This window comes from Gallus gallus, chromosome 15 (genome assembly GCF_016699485.2).
Source record: "Gallus gallus isolate bGalGal1 chromosome 15, bGalGal1.mat.broiler.GRCg7b, whole genome shotgun sequence".
Classification (NCBI taxonomy): Eukaryota; Metazoa; Chordata; class Aves; order Galliformes; family Phasianidae; genus Gallus; species Gallus gallus.
In genome coordinates this window covers 5,956,089-5,968,866 of record NC_052546.1, presented here as the reverse complement: position 1 = coordinate 5,968,866, position 12,778 = coordinate 5,956,089, and the positions used below count along the sequence as shown (strand labels likewise).

At 42.9% G+C, this 12,778-nt stretch overlaps 3 protein-coding genes across 15 annotated transcripts in view; 1 reads left to right on the top strand and 2 right to left on the bottom strand.

The window, feature by feature from the left end:
- Positions 1-77: 77 nt before the first annotated feature.
- RAD9B (RAD9 checkpoint clamp component B) lies at positions 78-7,479 on the bottom strand. 6 transcript variants are annotated; one of them, XM_040648431.2, is made up of 11 exons: positions 7,103-7,479; positions 6,492-6,562; positions 5,448-5,597; positions 4,845-4,959; positions 4,218-4,317; positions 3,797-3,903; positions 2,609-2,715; positions 2,107-2,171; positions 1,776-1,898; positions 861-1,104; positions 78-700 (listed from the first exon to the last, which is right to left on the bottom strand). In XM_040648431.2, exons 1-11 carry the CDS (start codon positions 7,134-7,136, stop codon positions 572-574), a joined length of 1,245 nt encoding a protein of 414 aa, XP_040504365.1. In that variant the 5' UTR covers positions 7,137-7,479; the 3' UTR covers positions 78-571. The 6 variants fall into 6 exon arrangements, with proteins under 6 accessions (XP_040504365.1, XP_040504363.1, XP_025011452.2 ...); XM_040648429.2 differs by having other exon boundaries at positions 78-1,104; XM_025155684.3 differs by having other exon boundaries at positions 6,492-7,187.
- VPS29 (VPS29 retromer complex component) lies at positions 746-12,448 on the top strand. 6 transcript variants are annotated; one of them, XM_046901139.1, is made up of 8 exons: positions 746-1,378; positions 2,090-2,184; positions 2,989-3,970; positions 5,497-7,382; positions 7,715-7,805; positions 9,592-9,783; positions 10,256-10,491; positions 10,805-12,445. In XM_046901139.1, the coding sequence occupies exons 4-8, from the start codon at positions 7,123-7,125 to the stop codon at positions 10,920-10,922; spliced, it is 897 nt and encodes a 298-aa protein (XP_046757095.1). In that variant the 5' UTR covers positions 746-1,378; positions 2,090-2,184; positions 2,989-3,970; positions 5,497-7,122; the 3' UTR covers positions 10,923-12,445. The 6 variants fall into 6 exon arrangements, with proteins under 6 accessions (XP_046757095.1, XP_046757096.1, XP_046757097.1 ...); XM_046901140.1 differs by lacking the exon at positions 746-1,378 and having other exon boundaries at positions 1,435-2,184; positions 2,989-3,094; positions 3,219-3,970; XM_046901141.1 differs by lacking the exon at positions 746-1,378 and having other exon boundaries at positions 1,435-2,184; positions 7,724-7,805.
- Positions 12,203-12,778, bottom strand: part of KNTC1 (kinetochore associated 1) — a 32,638-nt gene continuing 32,062 nt past the window's right edge. For all 3 annotated transcript variants that reach the window (XM_415157.8, XM_025155680.3, XM_015275578.4), the window contains one exon: positions 12,203-12,757. In XM_415157.8, coding sequence (XP_415157.5) covers positions 12,698-12,757 — 60 coding nt within the window. In that variant the 3' untranslated portion in view covers positions 12,203-12,697. The remainder of the gene's footprint in view (positions 12,758-12,778) is intronic.

The following is a 12,778-nucleotide window of genomic DNA, read 5'->3' as shown; positions in this document are numbered from 1 at the left end:
TATTGACTCAGTGGAAGCGATGAGGGAAGGGAAAAGAACAATTTGAACCTGAAACACCAGAACTCTTAAACCCTGGCTTCAAATCAGTTATCACATCATTTTTATTTCTTGAATGCATTTTTATGCCAACTTCTTGTCAGCTAAGTGCTAGTTCTACAGGTTTCTGTCATAATACCAACAACCATACAAGCAATAATTTGGCTATACTGGAGTGGGAGGTTTATTCCAGTGCTTGTAACTGCACAAGAGCAGCTTTGTTTGTCTGAAGCTCTGACACAGTTGAATTCTCTCTTGTGAGACTGAAGAGGTGGACATACAAAGCAGCATATCAACAGGATATACAACCTAAATGACTTAACTTTGTGTTAGGACAGCATCCTCCCTTTTAGAATGATCAGAATAGAGGTACAGTTAGTTTCCATTAAGTTCTAACTTGCCTAAGAAGTTCAGGATGCTTTCATAATAGAACTAAACTTTGTTCTAAAGCTAGAAACAGCTCTATGCCATGCCAAATACACACTTGACTTTCAGGGCAGCCCACAATAGTCTTAGATTCATTCACTCCACGTTACTAGAGAACTTGAGAGCTCTGCGTCTTGCCAAAATCCTCTTCTGTGTCACTGGCTGTTGCTAAACTATGGAAGGTGTGACTGGTGGCATCCTCCTTAAAAGAAACTGCTCCAAAGAACAACGAATGGAACTGGAAAATGCAGATCACAGGAATGAGAAATGTGAAACAGAACATGGGGGCTGATTACTTCTGAAGATTGGGACTGTGTGTAATGTGCAGCTTCTAAATGCCATCTAAGGTATGTCACTGTTCTATCATAGAACGTAAATGTGATTGGGAGGGTCCTTACCTTGTGATAAGGAGACTCTGCTTCCAGCACTGCCCGGTCATCTGCCTTTGTTGCAGCTGTTCCTCCTGTGCCTGCAGTATCTCTGTATGACACTGTGGGAACGCTTCTAACCTGTTTTGCTAAGGGACTTGCAGGTGCCCCTGACACTGTGTTCTGTGCCTGTCTGTTCCATCGTGGCTTTTTGGAAGCAGCTGCTTCAGCACCGCCATCCTTATCGATGGATTTGTCCGTGCATGTCTTTGAGCTGAATCAGAGGGAACAGGTCAGATTTGTAACATCCTTCTGCATGCCTTTGTTAGGATGTCTTTATGGTAAGGGAAGGCACTACAGCTTTAGATTAGCTTCTCAACAACCCCTCTCACTGCAACAAAACCCCATGGAGATAAAGCTGCCAAGAGTATGGAGTGCTCTCCCTTGCACCAAAGGTTTCCACACTGTTCATGTTACCAAGAAATGGTGCCCAGACTCTCAGCTCCTGGCTCACCATTTGCTGCAGAAGTGGTTCCTCAGCAGTACAGGTAAGGAAAATGATCTGTGACGAAGGGACCATCTGGCTAAACCTTTCCTGTGCTGACAGGTAAGGTGTGAGGTGACTTGGGGTGCTCAAGCACACGGTGGCTGTCAGAGCTGTGTCACTGCCTATACAAGCAGCAGACATAGCTGCAAGCTTCAGTGTAGCAAATGCACTGATGGGGAAAGAGTGGTCTCCCTATCACGCTTTGTCTGCATCTCAAACTATTTCAGTCTTTTTCTGAACCTGTCTAGCGCACAGTTGTCCTATGAATAAAGGCTCCAGGATACATGCAATGCTTATGAACACCCTGCACATCACTTAGCAGGAAAACCTGAAACTCAGTTGTTTCAGCCTGCTAAGCCAGTCTGCCTCCCTCCCCCACCTCTGCAGCCCACCATTACCTTTCCTGCATCTGTGAGAAGCATGCAGGCTCCTGGGAAGCCATCTCACTTCTGCTGTCAGACAGTGTAGCCAAAATAAAGCTGGCTTCCAGCACCACGTCTTCAATGCTGAAAGCAACTGGTCTAAACGCAAACAGCCACATACAGGGGTCTATGTTAAATGCTTTGTGCACATAAGAAACTACCTACCCCCATACTGCAGACTAATTAGAAATATAACTTTTAGCCTGACGTATCTTACTGTTACAGTTAAATGCTTGAGTAACCTGCAGATAAAAATTGACATTGTGGTTATATCTCAACAATTTCCATAGGCAGCTCCGGAACGTACTTCCCAGGCGTGTCAAAATGGATTGAGACAGAAACACTGGTAGCTTCTGAAAACGCCAGCAGTCCCTGAAAAGTAGGGGTGAGAGGTTAAGCACTATTTTAAAAGTGGAAGAAGATTAATGTTAGAATGCAGCTGTTTATTGGCAGAAAAAAAGTCTACTTTAAAGGGAAAAAGGCTACTGCTGCTAGATCACAGTTTCTGCCTTCTCTGCCTGGAGCTGTGCAGGTAGAATTACTGTGGCCATGATGCTCACTGCAGTAGCGTTAATGTTATCTCAGCATTGGGTAGATGGGGTTTTGTTGCTTTTAAGAGTTTCTTTTGCCTTTCAAAGGCTGGTGTGAGGGACTGTGCAGCATCCTGAAGATCCTTTCTAAAGCCAGTCCTCAGCCAGCTAGTGAGACAATGCTGCTGGCCAGCAGGCCTGGTGGAACACCTGAGGCTGGGATCAACCTTCCGTGTTATCCAGGTCAAATTAATGGAAAACAACAAACTCTTAACATACCCTCAGTTCTCTAAGGCAAAATGTCACTTCAGAATCGACTCCAACTTGAAAGAAGTCAAATTCATCTGGATTCAGTTGTATTTCGGTAACCATTGTCTTTGGAAAGTCTGTTTGAAATAACAAGGCTGGAGTGAAACCTCAACAATATGGCTATAATGATTGTTTATATCAGCAGCATCTCAATAAATAACTGAATTGTTATAATGGCTAACAATAGTAGATGTCCAGCTTATTTACATTAATTTTCGTATTAAAGTAAAACAAAAAATCCTGATATTATTTACAGTGTAAATCTGTGGATTTACGGGGCTTATTTCATATTCCACGATGTGCTGTAAACCCAGTTCTGCTGTCAGCCCTGTAAATCTGCTCTCCTGCAGGCACTATTACTGCCGGATGCTGGAAGACATTTGGGAAGACCAGAAGCAGCGTGACTTTAACAGATGGATCATAATAGCTGGAAAACTTCGGAGGACCACAAAAGAGGTCTGAGGTTATTTGTTCAAAACTGTAATTTTTTTCCTGGTATTGTGTAAGTGACAGTGGAAAATAAGCTCTTCAGCATCAGGAGTTGCTCACTGTCATTCAACTGCTTGTTAATTATTATCAGGTGTGTGAAAAGAAAATCAGAGTGCCACAATGCATCACAGTCTCAGAGGCAGTCACAGCTCTGCCAGCACTGCCCAGCTCTCCACAGCCCGGCTGCTGAACAGCACTACCAACGGGTCCCACGTTTCTGTTTCTTTGCTCAGCAGTTTCTATTCCTCAGCCTCCCCCACACCTGCTGCACGTTCACATATACCCTTTATACCCTTGTGAAGTTCTTAAAACTGTAGAAACAAATGCTTGTAAGAGAGATGCCAGCTTCTACGAGGCAGAGCCACCGCCTGCAGATGAAAACAAGTCTCAACAGCTGCCACCTCCTTGGAAATTACACCTGAACGTGGAACACAATCCATCACCAGGTAACGCACTCAGAGGACGTGTTTTGTTTCAGTGTGTACAGAACATTTGCTGCAGGCAGTACTTAGCATCGCATGTGATGCAACAGAAGCAAAATGCCTCTCATTCCTTCTTCCTCTTCTGCCACTGACACCAGGAAAGTATTCCCAAACCCCAAGTTCTCCTAAGTATATTAAACCCAAAGGATGACTCAGCAGTGTTCCTTCGTGTTTTGTGTTTCCTTACCAGTGTTTTCCTCAGTGTAACTCTTGAAGCAAACCCTCGTTGGAGTAACTGATAAGGTGACTTCTTCTTGACTCGTTGGAAAGTGAACCATTATATCAGCCAGCAGCCTATGAAGATGAATTCAGCATTAAAATGATTTCACACGAGACAAGTTATTGTCGAGCAATGGCAAAGGTGTGGATTCAAATCATGGACTATGCGCTCCCCGAGCTTGCAGCAGGATCAGTGGCAGAACGACCCCTGTTCCTGAAGCTGTTATATGAAATATCCTCTATCAGGACAAGGGATTTTGCAGCAATTCACTATTTCTGAGTGTGGGCCCTCCTCAGATTCTGGTTATGTTAATGACTGTTGGAGCAATATTGTCCTCTGGATTATTATTATTTTTTTCCCCAGAACAAAACATTTGAAGGTTCATTACCTGGAGTGGGCTCTGAGGACATTTGGACACAGGTGCTTTGCAAAAACAGCCTGTAATGGGTCACACTCTTGAAAAGCCAGATTATGTGTTTTTACAATACCTAGGTATAAAATATATGAATGAAAATCAATGCTGGTCTAGAATTCTAACTTTTTTAGTATTAGTTGCTTTTCCAAGACATCTGAACAAAGGAAATAAGCGACTCACTCCAGCTGTGCAGCAATATCTCACCCACAAATGGAAATCCAAATTCTGATGCCCTCTACCTTCCTTCATCCTCTTTGTTACCTCCTCAAGTATCTGACATTTTTAAGAATTCACAGCAGTGACTTAACAGCAACAGATGCAGGAAGAAAACCTTCAATATTTAATTGTCACAGTAATGTAAGTGGTGGTGGAAAACAAAAGGCAATTAACAAGTACACATAATTACTGACCAGATGAAAGTCAGCCTGAGAAATGCTGTTATAAATGCTTTTTAGCAAGGCAAGGTCACAACATAAATTATGAAGAGGCTGAAAGTGTTTGGCATAATGTCCCATCAATAACATTCAGTTAATAATTACACCTTGTCCTGCTGTTAGAGACTGCTCCTGCTTCTGGAAATCCACTCTGTGTATAACGTACCATTTCTGCAGAGGAGCTGAAAAGTTATGTGGTGATCTTTAGCGTTTGTGTAAATGTTGCATTTCTCCACGTGCCTTTCCAGCATGTTTACACATCTGAATATAGGAAGAACTGACTGGAAGAAAACACACAATCAGTGCAGAGGTTACTCACTAAGACGTTTGGCAGTGTTATTTCTCTCATCTCATGCAGTTCATCCCAAGCTCCCGCTTTTATGACTGCTCTGTAAGCAGAGTGCAGGTTGCTGGTGTTGATCTTCGCTGCCCTCACCCACCCACAGCCCTGTTTGCAGAACAGCGTGTCAATGCTCTCCAGCTCATGCTGTTCTCAAAGGCTATAGGGGAAACCCTCAACAGACAGAAACACAGCATTCCTTCACCCCAAGATGAGGCTGATTCAGACTTTGGAATCTGTAAGGCACAGCTCAGGGCTACACCTTTTAAACAATAAAAAAACATTAACGCTCCCTTCTGCAGAACTGCTCAGGAGCACTTCAGTTTAGAGCAACCGGCATGCCCACATGATCCTCCCCTACCACTTCATTTGGAAAGCGGGGTGACTTGCTGCTTTCAAAGCTATATGTAACAACGTGCTAAAATATACCTTAATGATCAATTTACATGCAAGTGACAACTGTCTTTCTTTCTGACAGGGCTGAGGCGCAGCTGTGCAGCAGTAATGTTGAAAAAACATGGATGAGAAGAAGACATATGCGTATGCTGACCGAGAGGAATTCACTGATCTTAAGGCAAGCTGGAAATAAATGCAAAGTAATTTATTAACTCAGAGCTGTTTCATATTGAGCCTTTAACAAAAAAGCCATCTCTGTACCTTCAGCGTGGTATACTCAATACCACACCTAAGCCACAAAGCCTTCATGTGTGTACATTTCCAAACAAATCCAGATGTATCACTTCTATTGCCATGTTCAGACTTATCCCCTTCGTTATTACCAGTCAGAAGTCCCAGCCATAATGCAGACATAGAAACCCAATGCAGAGATGTGTAAGTGTGTGAACTAAGCCATGAAGTGCAGGTTACCCAACCCCTTAGAAGTTGTATTTGAGGTATGTGAAGGACTGGAGCCTGTTCTAAAACAATCCATGAGATACACAAATAAGCAGGCACTTCCAGCACCTAAACAACATCTCATTTACAAACAGTATCTCCACTCCTGATGCACCAGCCCCACAGCATGTTGAGCTCATCACTATTAATTAAGAAAGCTCTAGAGAAAAACCTAATTCTGAGGGAAGTGGTGTCTGATTAACAGGAGCCATTCTTCCTGCTGAGTCACACCAGGACAAAAACATGTCATTTAAAGGCAATTTCTGATGCGGAGCAACACATCAACCTTCTGATTTGTGACAATGAGAATAAAACCCTTGGTATTAATCCGGATGTCCTGGACGACCTTCAGCCTGGGTAACCGAAACCCCAGGAAAATCAGGGGCAGAGGAATGGCCCTTCCGTGATATCATCTGCATAATTATAATCACAGAAAATATGGCATTTGTCCACGTTGAAAGTGGAGGGAGGAAGCTGAGAATGGAGCTCAGACTGAAGGGTACCTGCAGGAAAAACCAACACCACAAACGCTGTTTCCCAACAAAGACTTTAAACTGTCAGTAAATACAATGTACTTACACCTTTGTCTATGGGATCAAAGCAGAACTCATCACTAACCCGCGCCATGGCATGTACTGCTCTCCCAAACACTGCCAGGGAAACAAAACAGGACGAGATGCATTTCAGGTCAACTGGAAAACAAGTTGCACCTCGTAACTTTCTCCAGAACAATTTAAGAGGAAAGGTTAGATATTTCCCACGCTTTTCCAAGAGAAATGATGGTGTGGGGGAAAGCATTGCTCTTTTTCAGTGTCGCTAACACCTCTGTGTTTCCACCCGCTGAGGAGCGCTGTGGATTTGGTGGTCCCTTTGCTGCTGTACAACCCGACGTCACCACAAACGATCTCACTGTGATGGCACAAAATGCTGCTTTGGTCAGAAATGTCACTTTGTGGATGGCCACAGGACCGAACAAGCAGGACATATAGATCTAGCCCTAAGAAGCCCACAGAGAACCTGCTCTCAGATTTTACCACAAGCTCAGAGCTCTGTGAGGGATGATCACAGTGTGGTGGTACGAGGGAAAGGGCTCCTCTGCTCCAAACCCCACTGTGGCAGCCTCGCCCCACTCGGGGACGGCTCTTCACTCTGTCTCGTTGTGCCACCACCTCCCCTGAGGCAACAGGTACCTCTGAGGTGCGTCCCCCCAATGACACACTTCATGGCTGCCCGCCCCGGGACCTCTCTCTCCTCACACAACAGAAAAGGCGGGAAAGCCCGCTCAGAACAAAGGGACCCGGATGTAACCGCCGGAGAAACGCGTTTCGCGCTCTTTTGGCCGTGCGGTGGAGCCGTAGCGGAGGGGAGGTGGCCGTGGCCTGACTTCCGGGAGAAGCCGCCTGACTTCCGGGAGAGACCTTTTGACTTCCGGGAGCAGGCTCAGCGGGCGGTGCGGCGCCGAGCAGGATGGTGAGCGGAGTGCCGGGTCTCGCCCTTGGGCTGTGGTGCTCCTGAGGTGCTCCCGGGTTACCTCCAGGCGGCCCAGCACCGACGGCGGCCGGGAGGAGGCCCCGCTTTGTGTCGGTCGGCGCCTAAAAGTCCGCCTGGGGCCGAACTGAGGGAGACGGAGCGGGGAGGGAGCAGCGGGTGCCGTGGGTGGAGAGCAGCGAGGGCCGCGCACAGGGAGCCGCGTGTTGTTGTTGTTTAATTTTATTTTTTATCGTTTGACGCTGCTTTCATAACATCGACAATTCATTAATTATGATTTGCCTATTCATTTGGCTCTGTTTTCTTTTCTGTTGCTTTCCTTGGTTTAACATTGATCACGCCTCGCCCTGTTTCCCATTCCCCTGTCTGCAATCAACTCCTCCACCCGCTCAGGCCGGGCACAGAGTAAGTTCCCTCCCGGCGCTGGGGCTGCGGTGGGACTGGGGCCGCTGCTCGCATCCCCTCAGCTCCGGATGTAACACGCTTCAGTGCTTTTAGGTTTTGTTGATGTAGCTGGTTTTTTTTTAGTTAGCAGGAGCTCAGATGTGGTTTGGGGAAAACGTGGGGCCTGCCTGTTCATCAGCAAAGGAGGTCTTTGAGCTTTGATGGGGTTTTGTGTCAGTGGCAGCAGTTGGATTAGACATCAAATGCAGAAGTGCTGTTCCATGGCCCAGACCTTTAACCATCAGTGAGAGCATCTGTTTAGTGCCACTTTAACCAGAATCATTCGTTTCCCATTTTCTTACATGCATTCCAGTGCATCATCTCAACAGTGATGTTAATAGTTTGGAGAACTATTGAAAGGCCTTAAAAAAACATTTGTCTTTGTAATTCTGCCCTGGGTTGCCTTTAGCTTGTAGGCTAAAACGCTCTCCTAACCATCTGTTCTCAAAGACATGGATTTCTTGATGGCACTGAGACATTCTCAGATAAAAATAGGGGAAAAAAAACTCCCAGAGCCACCCAAGTCCTCTGTGCCTCTTCAGGTGGCTGCTAACACAAAGACAGCTGCATGGCCTAAAAATATAAAGTAAAAGCAAATATTAAAAAAGGTAAATGTTGTTACTGTTACATATATATATATGTATATGTATACAGACTGTGTCTATTTACAAACAGATCTGGTGGCTGTCAGTTTAGGAGATGTCTTCATAACAGAATGTTATGACTGGAAGATAAGCTTTTAGGAACTGGTTAACTACCAAAGCTTTTTAATTGGAAGATCAACTGTGTTAATAGGGAGGTATTTATCAAGTTGATGGGGGTGACCATCTCTAAATCCAGTGGGTTTAGTGAAGTAGCATTACACCCTATGCTGCACAGAGCTTTTCATGCCCTTCTTGCAAAATTAATTTATTGCTACTTTGCTTGCATTAATTATTTTCTTTATTAGCAGACTTAGGACCATAGTTTAACATTATATGTCTTAATCTGGTTGCATAATTTTGAAGTCCCCTCATTAAATTTACATTCTCATTGCATCTGTAGAACCGAAACTCTGAATATATAGACCTGGTGATAGAAGCACTGTATGCAGTAGTCCAGGTTATCTTCTCTGCAGTGTTCTGAGGGGTTTTGTGCTTTTTTTTTCCTCTTTTTTTGTTAGTCTCACTATCCTACAGTACAAGTTCAGAACAAGCTTCCTGTTCTGGTTAACTATTAACACATGTGACAAATTTGCTTTTTTGTTTGTTTGTTTTTGTTACATTTTTTATAAGGACGCTGAAGTTCACTGAAGTAGAAGGACACTTTTGGGTGAAGGAGTTTTAAAGGGAAGTGGCCACAGTTCAGCCAGGCCTGTGATTGAGAGCATCTGGTGCAGCTGTCCTGTACTTCTCTAGTTTAAGGGGGAAAAGGAAGTGGGACAGCTTATGGTAGTTCCCAATTTTGTTAAATCACATCAAGCAGTAATGCAGTTCTTCTGTTATACTTTGCAGTGACTTTCAGCAACCAAATCACAAAACCTCTGCAGAGGTTTGTAAGGCTTTCCTCTTGGTAGCACTCAGTATTAGTAAGGGCCCCTGTTTTCACTGAAATATGGAAATATTCCTTTATTTCATTCTTATTTTAGTAGCTTTTATATCAAAATACAATTGGGAAACAGAAGACGTTGTGGTGCTTTCCTTTACCTAATGATTCTCATCTTAAGTATCTGTAATGGCTTTTCTTTCCTGTCGTGACACCTGGTAAGTTGGTGTTAGTATTAGGAGATCTTCACATTCCACATCGATGCAACAGCCTCCCGGCCAAGTTCAAAAAGCTGCTGGTTCCAGGGAAGATCCAGCACATCCTCTGCACGGGAAACCTCTGCACCAAGGACACTTATGACTACCTCAAGACCCTGGCTGGGGATGTTCATGTTGTCAGAGGGGACTTTGATGAGGTAGTGACCTCTTTTTGTTGTGGTATTTTGTGTTCAGCATTTACGTAAAGGCAGTGGTTGAGTTACTTGTACTTTTAAGTAAAAAAAAGTGGGCAATCTGAGGTTATTTAGTACTAAGAGTAAAAAGTAAACTGAGTAAAAGGGTTGGGGTTCTGATTAATGTGAATTGCACGGTCAGTATGGTGGTCAGTGTGATTAAAACTGAATTGGGTACTGAGCTAAGGCTAAGACTTAGCAACCAGGACCTCCTGTTGTCATCTCTCTGAAGTTCCTGGCATCTTTACCAAATTCTTGACAGCACTCATAAAAGCAGCAGTGTGGCTCCCATTCTGGGGCAGTAGAACCAGTGAGACAGACTTTTGGGTTTCATCTAGTGCTTTTTTTGTGTGCGTAGGTGAATCTGTACATCTAATCAGTTTGTGGGGCTTATTTAGCTTACTTTGCTTTTGTTTCTTTTATTTCTGATTTGTAGAACCTGAATTATCCTGAACAGAAAGTTGTAACTGTTGGACAGTTCAAAATTGGTCTGATTCACGGCCACCAGGTCATTCCCTGGGGTGATATGGCCAGCCTGGCACTGCTACAGAGGCAGTTTGATGTGGACATCCTCATTTCAGGACATACACACAAATTTGAGGCATTTGAACATGAAAACAAGTTCTATATCAATCCAGGATCAGCTACAGGAGCTTATCATGCCTTAGAGAAGTAAGTAAAGCATGAGAAACAGCTGTGGGGTATTCCTTTTTGATAGGAAAAATCACTGTTAAGGTTAATACTTACTAAAGGTTACATTTTCAAATGTGGGGCAGAGGAGGGCTCGTTGTCCTTGCTGAGGCTCCTGGACTGAAACAGATGACTGAAATCCTTAAGGCTTCAGCTCTGATATACTGCGCTTAGAAAACTCAAATCAGTTTTTCTTAGGAGTGATTCCTGCTAAGAAGTCTGACAGTGAAATGCCATTAAGGTTATTATATACACACACTCAATTCATATGATTTTTTTTTTTCCTTCTTTCTAGCAACATCATCCCGTCATTTGTGCTGATGGATATCCAGGCTTCTACAGTAGTCACGTACGTCTATCAGCTAATTGGAGATGATGTGAAAGTAGAAAGAATTGAGTACAAAAAATCTTAAAATATATTTGCTTGTGTGGTATTTTTACTGTCTCATTCCATGCATGTTACTACAATCCTTGATTGCTAGTTTACAGAACTACACTTAATGTTTAACAGCTTAACAGTGTAACTTCATGGTAATAACTTTAAAACATTGTTTTCTTCCTTTTTCTGTATGAATAGATTTGTAAAATGTGTCACTAACTGTTGAAGTACAGTTCCTTCATGTTGTCATAAATTCCCCTTCATAAAAAAAAAAGCTTTATGAACTGTTCAAGATGCAACAGTTGCACTTGGTTTTGAGATGTCTGCCTGTGTTTTCCTTTGGCAATGCTTATCAGATGTCACCAGAACAGTGCATGGAGCTTTCAAAAAGAAGACTGTAAAAGGCTTGAACCAAAATAGCAAGGCCCCTTGGAGGCATGTTTGGTTTGCTTCAAAATCCATTTGAGATGTGGATTTCTCATTCAGTATAATGTAGTCTTTTAACTTAATTGGATATATTTTTGGAAGAAAAAAAAAAGTAGAATGAACGCATACCTTGGAGTAGTAATTTCACTGCAGAAAGCTGAACCTGAGTCTTTTTAATACTCAAAGCACCACTGTGCTTTAATGAACGACAGTCTCATTAAATCTGTGAACAGTGATGAGCTTTCCTTTATTTATAGCTTATATTTGATATTATGGCTACCCACTTTGCTCTGTGTAAAAAGGTTTTAAATGATGTAATTCCATACAGCACTTGTACTGCTGCCGAAGGCTAAAAGGTTGGTTGTTCAGGAAGACTGGAGCTTTTGTCTCTCCTAGTCTCAGGTATCTGCAGGGAACTGAATGTATTTTAACAGCTCTTGCTTCTTATGACTGCTGATTTGCCAATATAAATAAAGTTGTCTCTGCACAACATCTGGAGTTTAGAATGGTGGCCTGTTGCCTTTGCATATGTTGTCCTTGGCAGTAAAAGAAAGGGTAGTGAAGTGTTTGTGCAGAAAGCTGTGCTGTAGTTGTCACAAAGGTTTGTGTGATACAAATGAGTTATCCATAAAGCCCGAAGGATCAGCTAGAACCTTTAGTTCTGTGTCATTAACTTTGGCTAAATGCCTTACTTCTATTTGAAATAAACCTGCTTTGCTTACAAAAAGACTCAGTGTTTGAGCTTGGTAACTCAGGATGCTGTGGCTAACTGCTGTTTTGTGCAGTGAAATACACACTCCTTGAATGCCTACAGCAGGAAAAACAACATCACCAACTTTTCTTGACAAATTTATCTGTACATCAAAGTTTATAAGACTCTAAGGTCAATTTTGATATTTAAGTCAGTTTATTTGTGCTCACTGTAATTAAAATCACAATTTGTCTGTATATTTTACATGAAGCTGCCTATAAACTATATTTTACACGAAGCACAATGCTTCCAGTTTAAAACTTGATCACAATTATGTAAAATTATGTCTGTGTGAACGAAATCTTAGTGAACCTAACAGCAGGCTTCAACATAGAGAAATAATACAGAATGAAATAAAACTAATCCTTCTTAAAGTCAAAGTGCAGAATATGAACATCGTTATTGTATGGAAATAGGAACTCCTGCTGTAAATCTAACTTCTTTTTTTACAAGGGACAGCTTATGAAAACAGTGTAGAACAGATTAAAAAAAAATAAAAGATGTGGAAAGCTAGGGCCAGCTTTTGGTAAAAGAGCAGTGAGGTTTTCGTTCCATGTTTGCTTGACCGCTATGTGCATTGTGAATGCATAATACTCATCTTGCCAGCAGAGGGAGAAAAGACTGAGGGTAAATCAAGACTTCATAGATGACAGTTCTAGTACACACGTCTCCTGTGGTCCGTTCAGGTACATCTGGAGGGTAAGAGGACAACA

Bases quoted from the DNA above. Each gene is read 5' to 3' on its own strand.
- RAD9B (XM_015275584.4), bottom strand. From the start codon at position 6,710: ATGCTTTCCCCCACACCATCATTTCTCTTGGAAAAGCGTGGGAAATAT. The intron at 4,960-5,447 runs GTATATTTTAGC...GTTTTCTTCCAG, and splicing joins CATGTAAATTGATCATTAAG to TCAGTTCTTCCTATATTCAG. The intron at 2,172-2,608 runs GTATGTTAAGAG...CCTACTTTTCAG, and splicing joins TTTGCCTTAGAGAACTGAGG to GGACTGCTGGCGTTTTCAGA.
- VPS29 (XM_046901139.1), top strand. From the start codon at position 7,123: ATGACACACTTCATGGCTGCCCGCCCCGGGACCTCTCTCTCCTCACAC. The intron at 7,383-7,714 runs GTGAGCGGAGTG...TCTTTTCTGTTG, and splicing joins GTGCGGCGCCGAGCAGGATG to CTTTCCTTGGTTTAACATTG. The intron at 7,806-9,591 runs GTAAGTTCCCTC...ACACCTGGTAAG, and splicing joins CCGCTCAGGCCGGGCACAGA to TTGGTGTTAGTATTAGGAGA.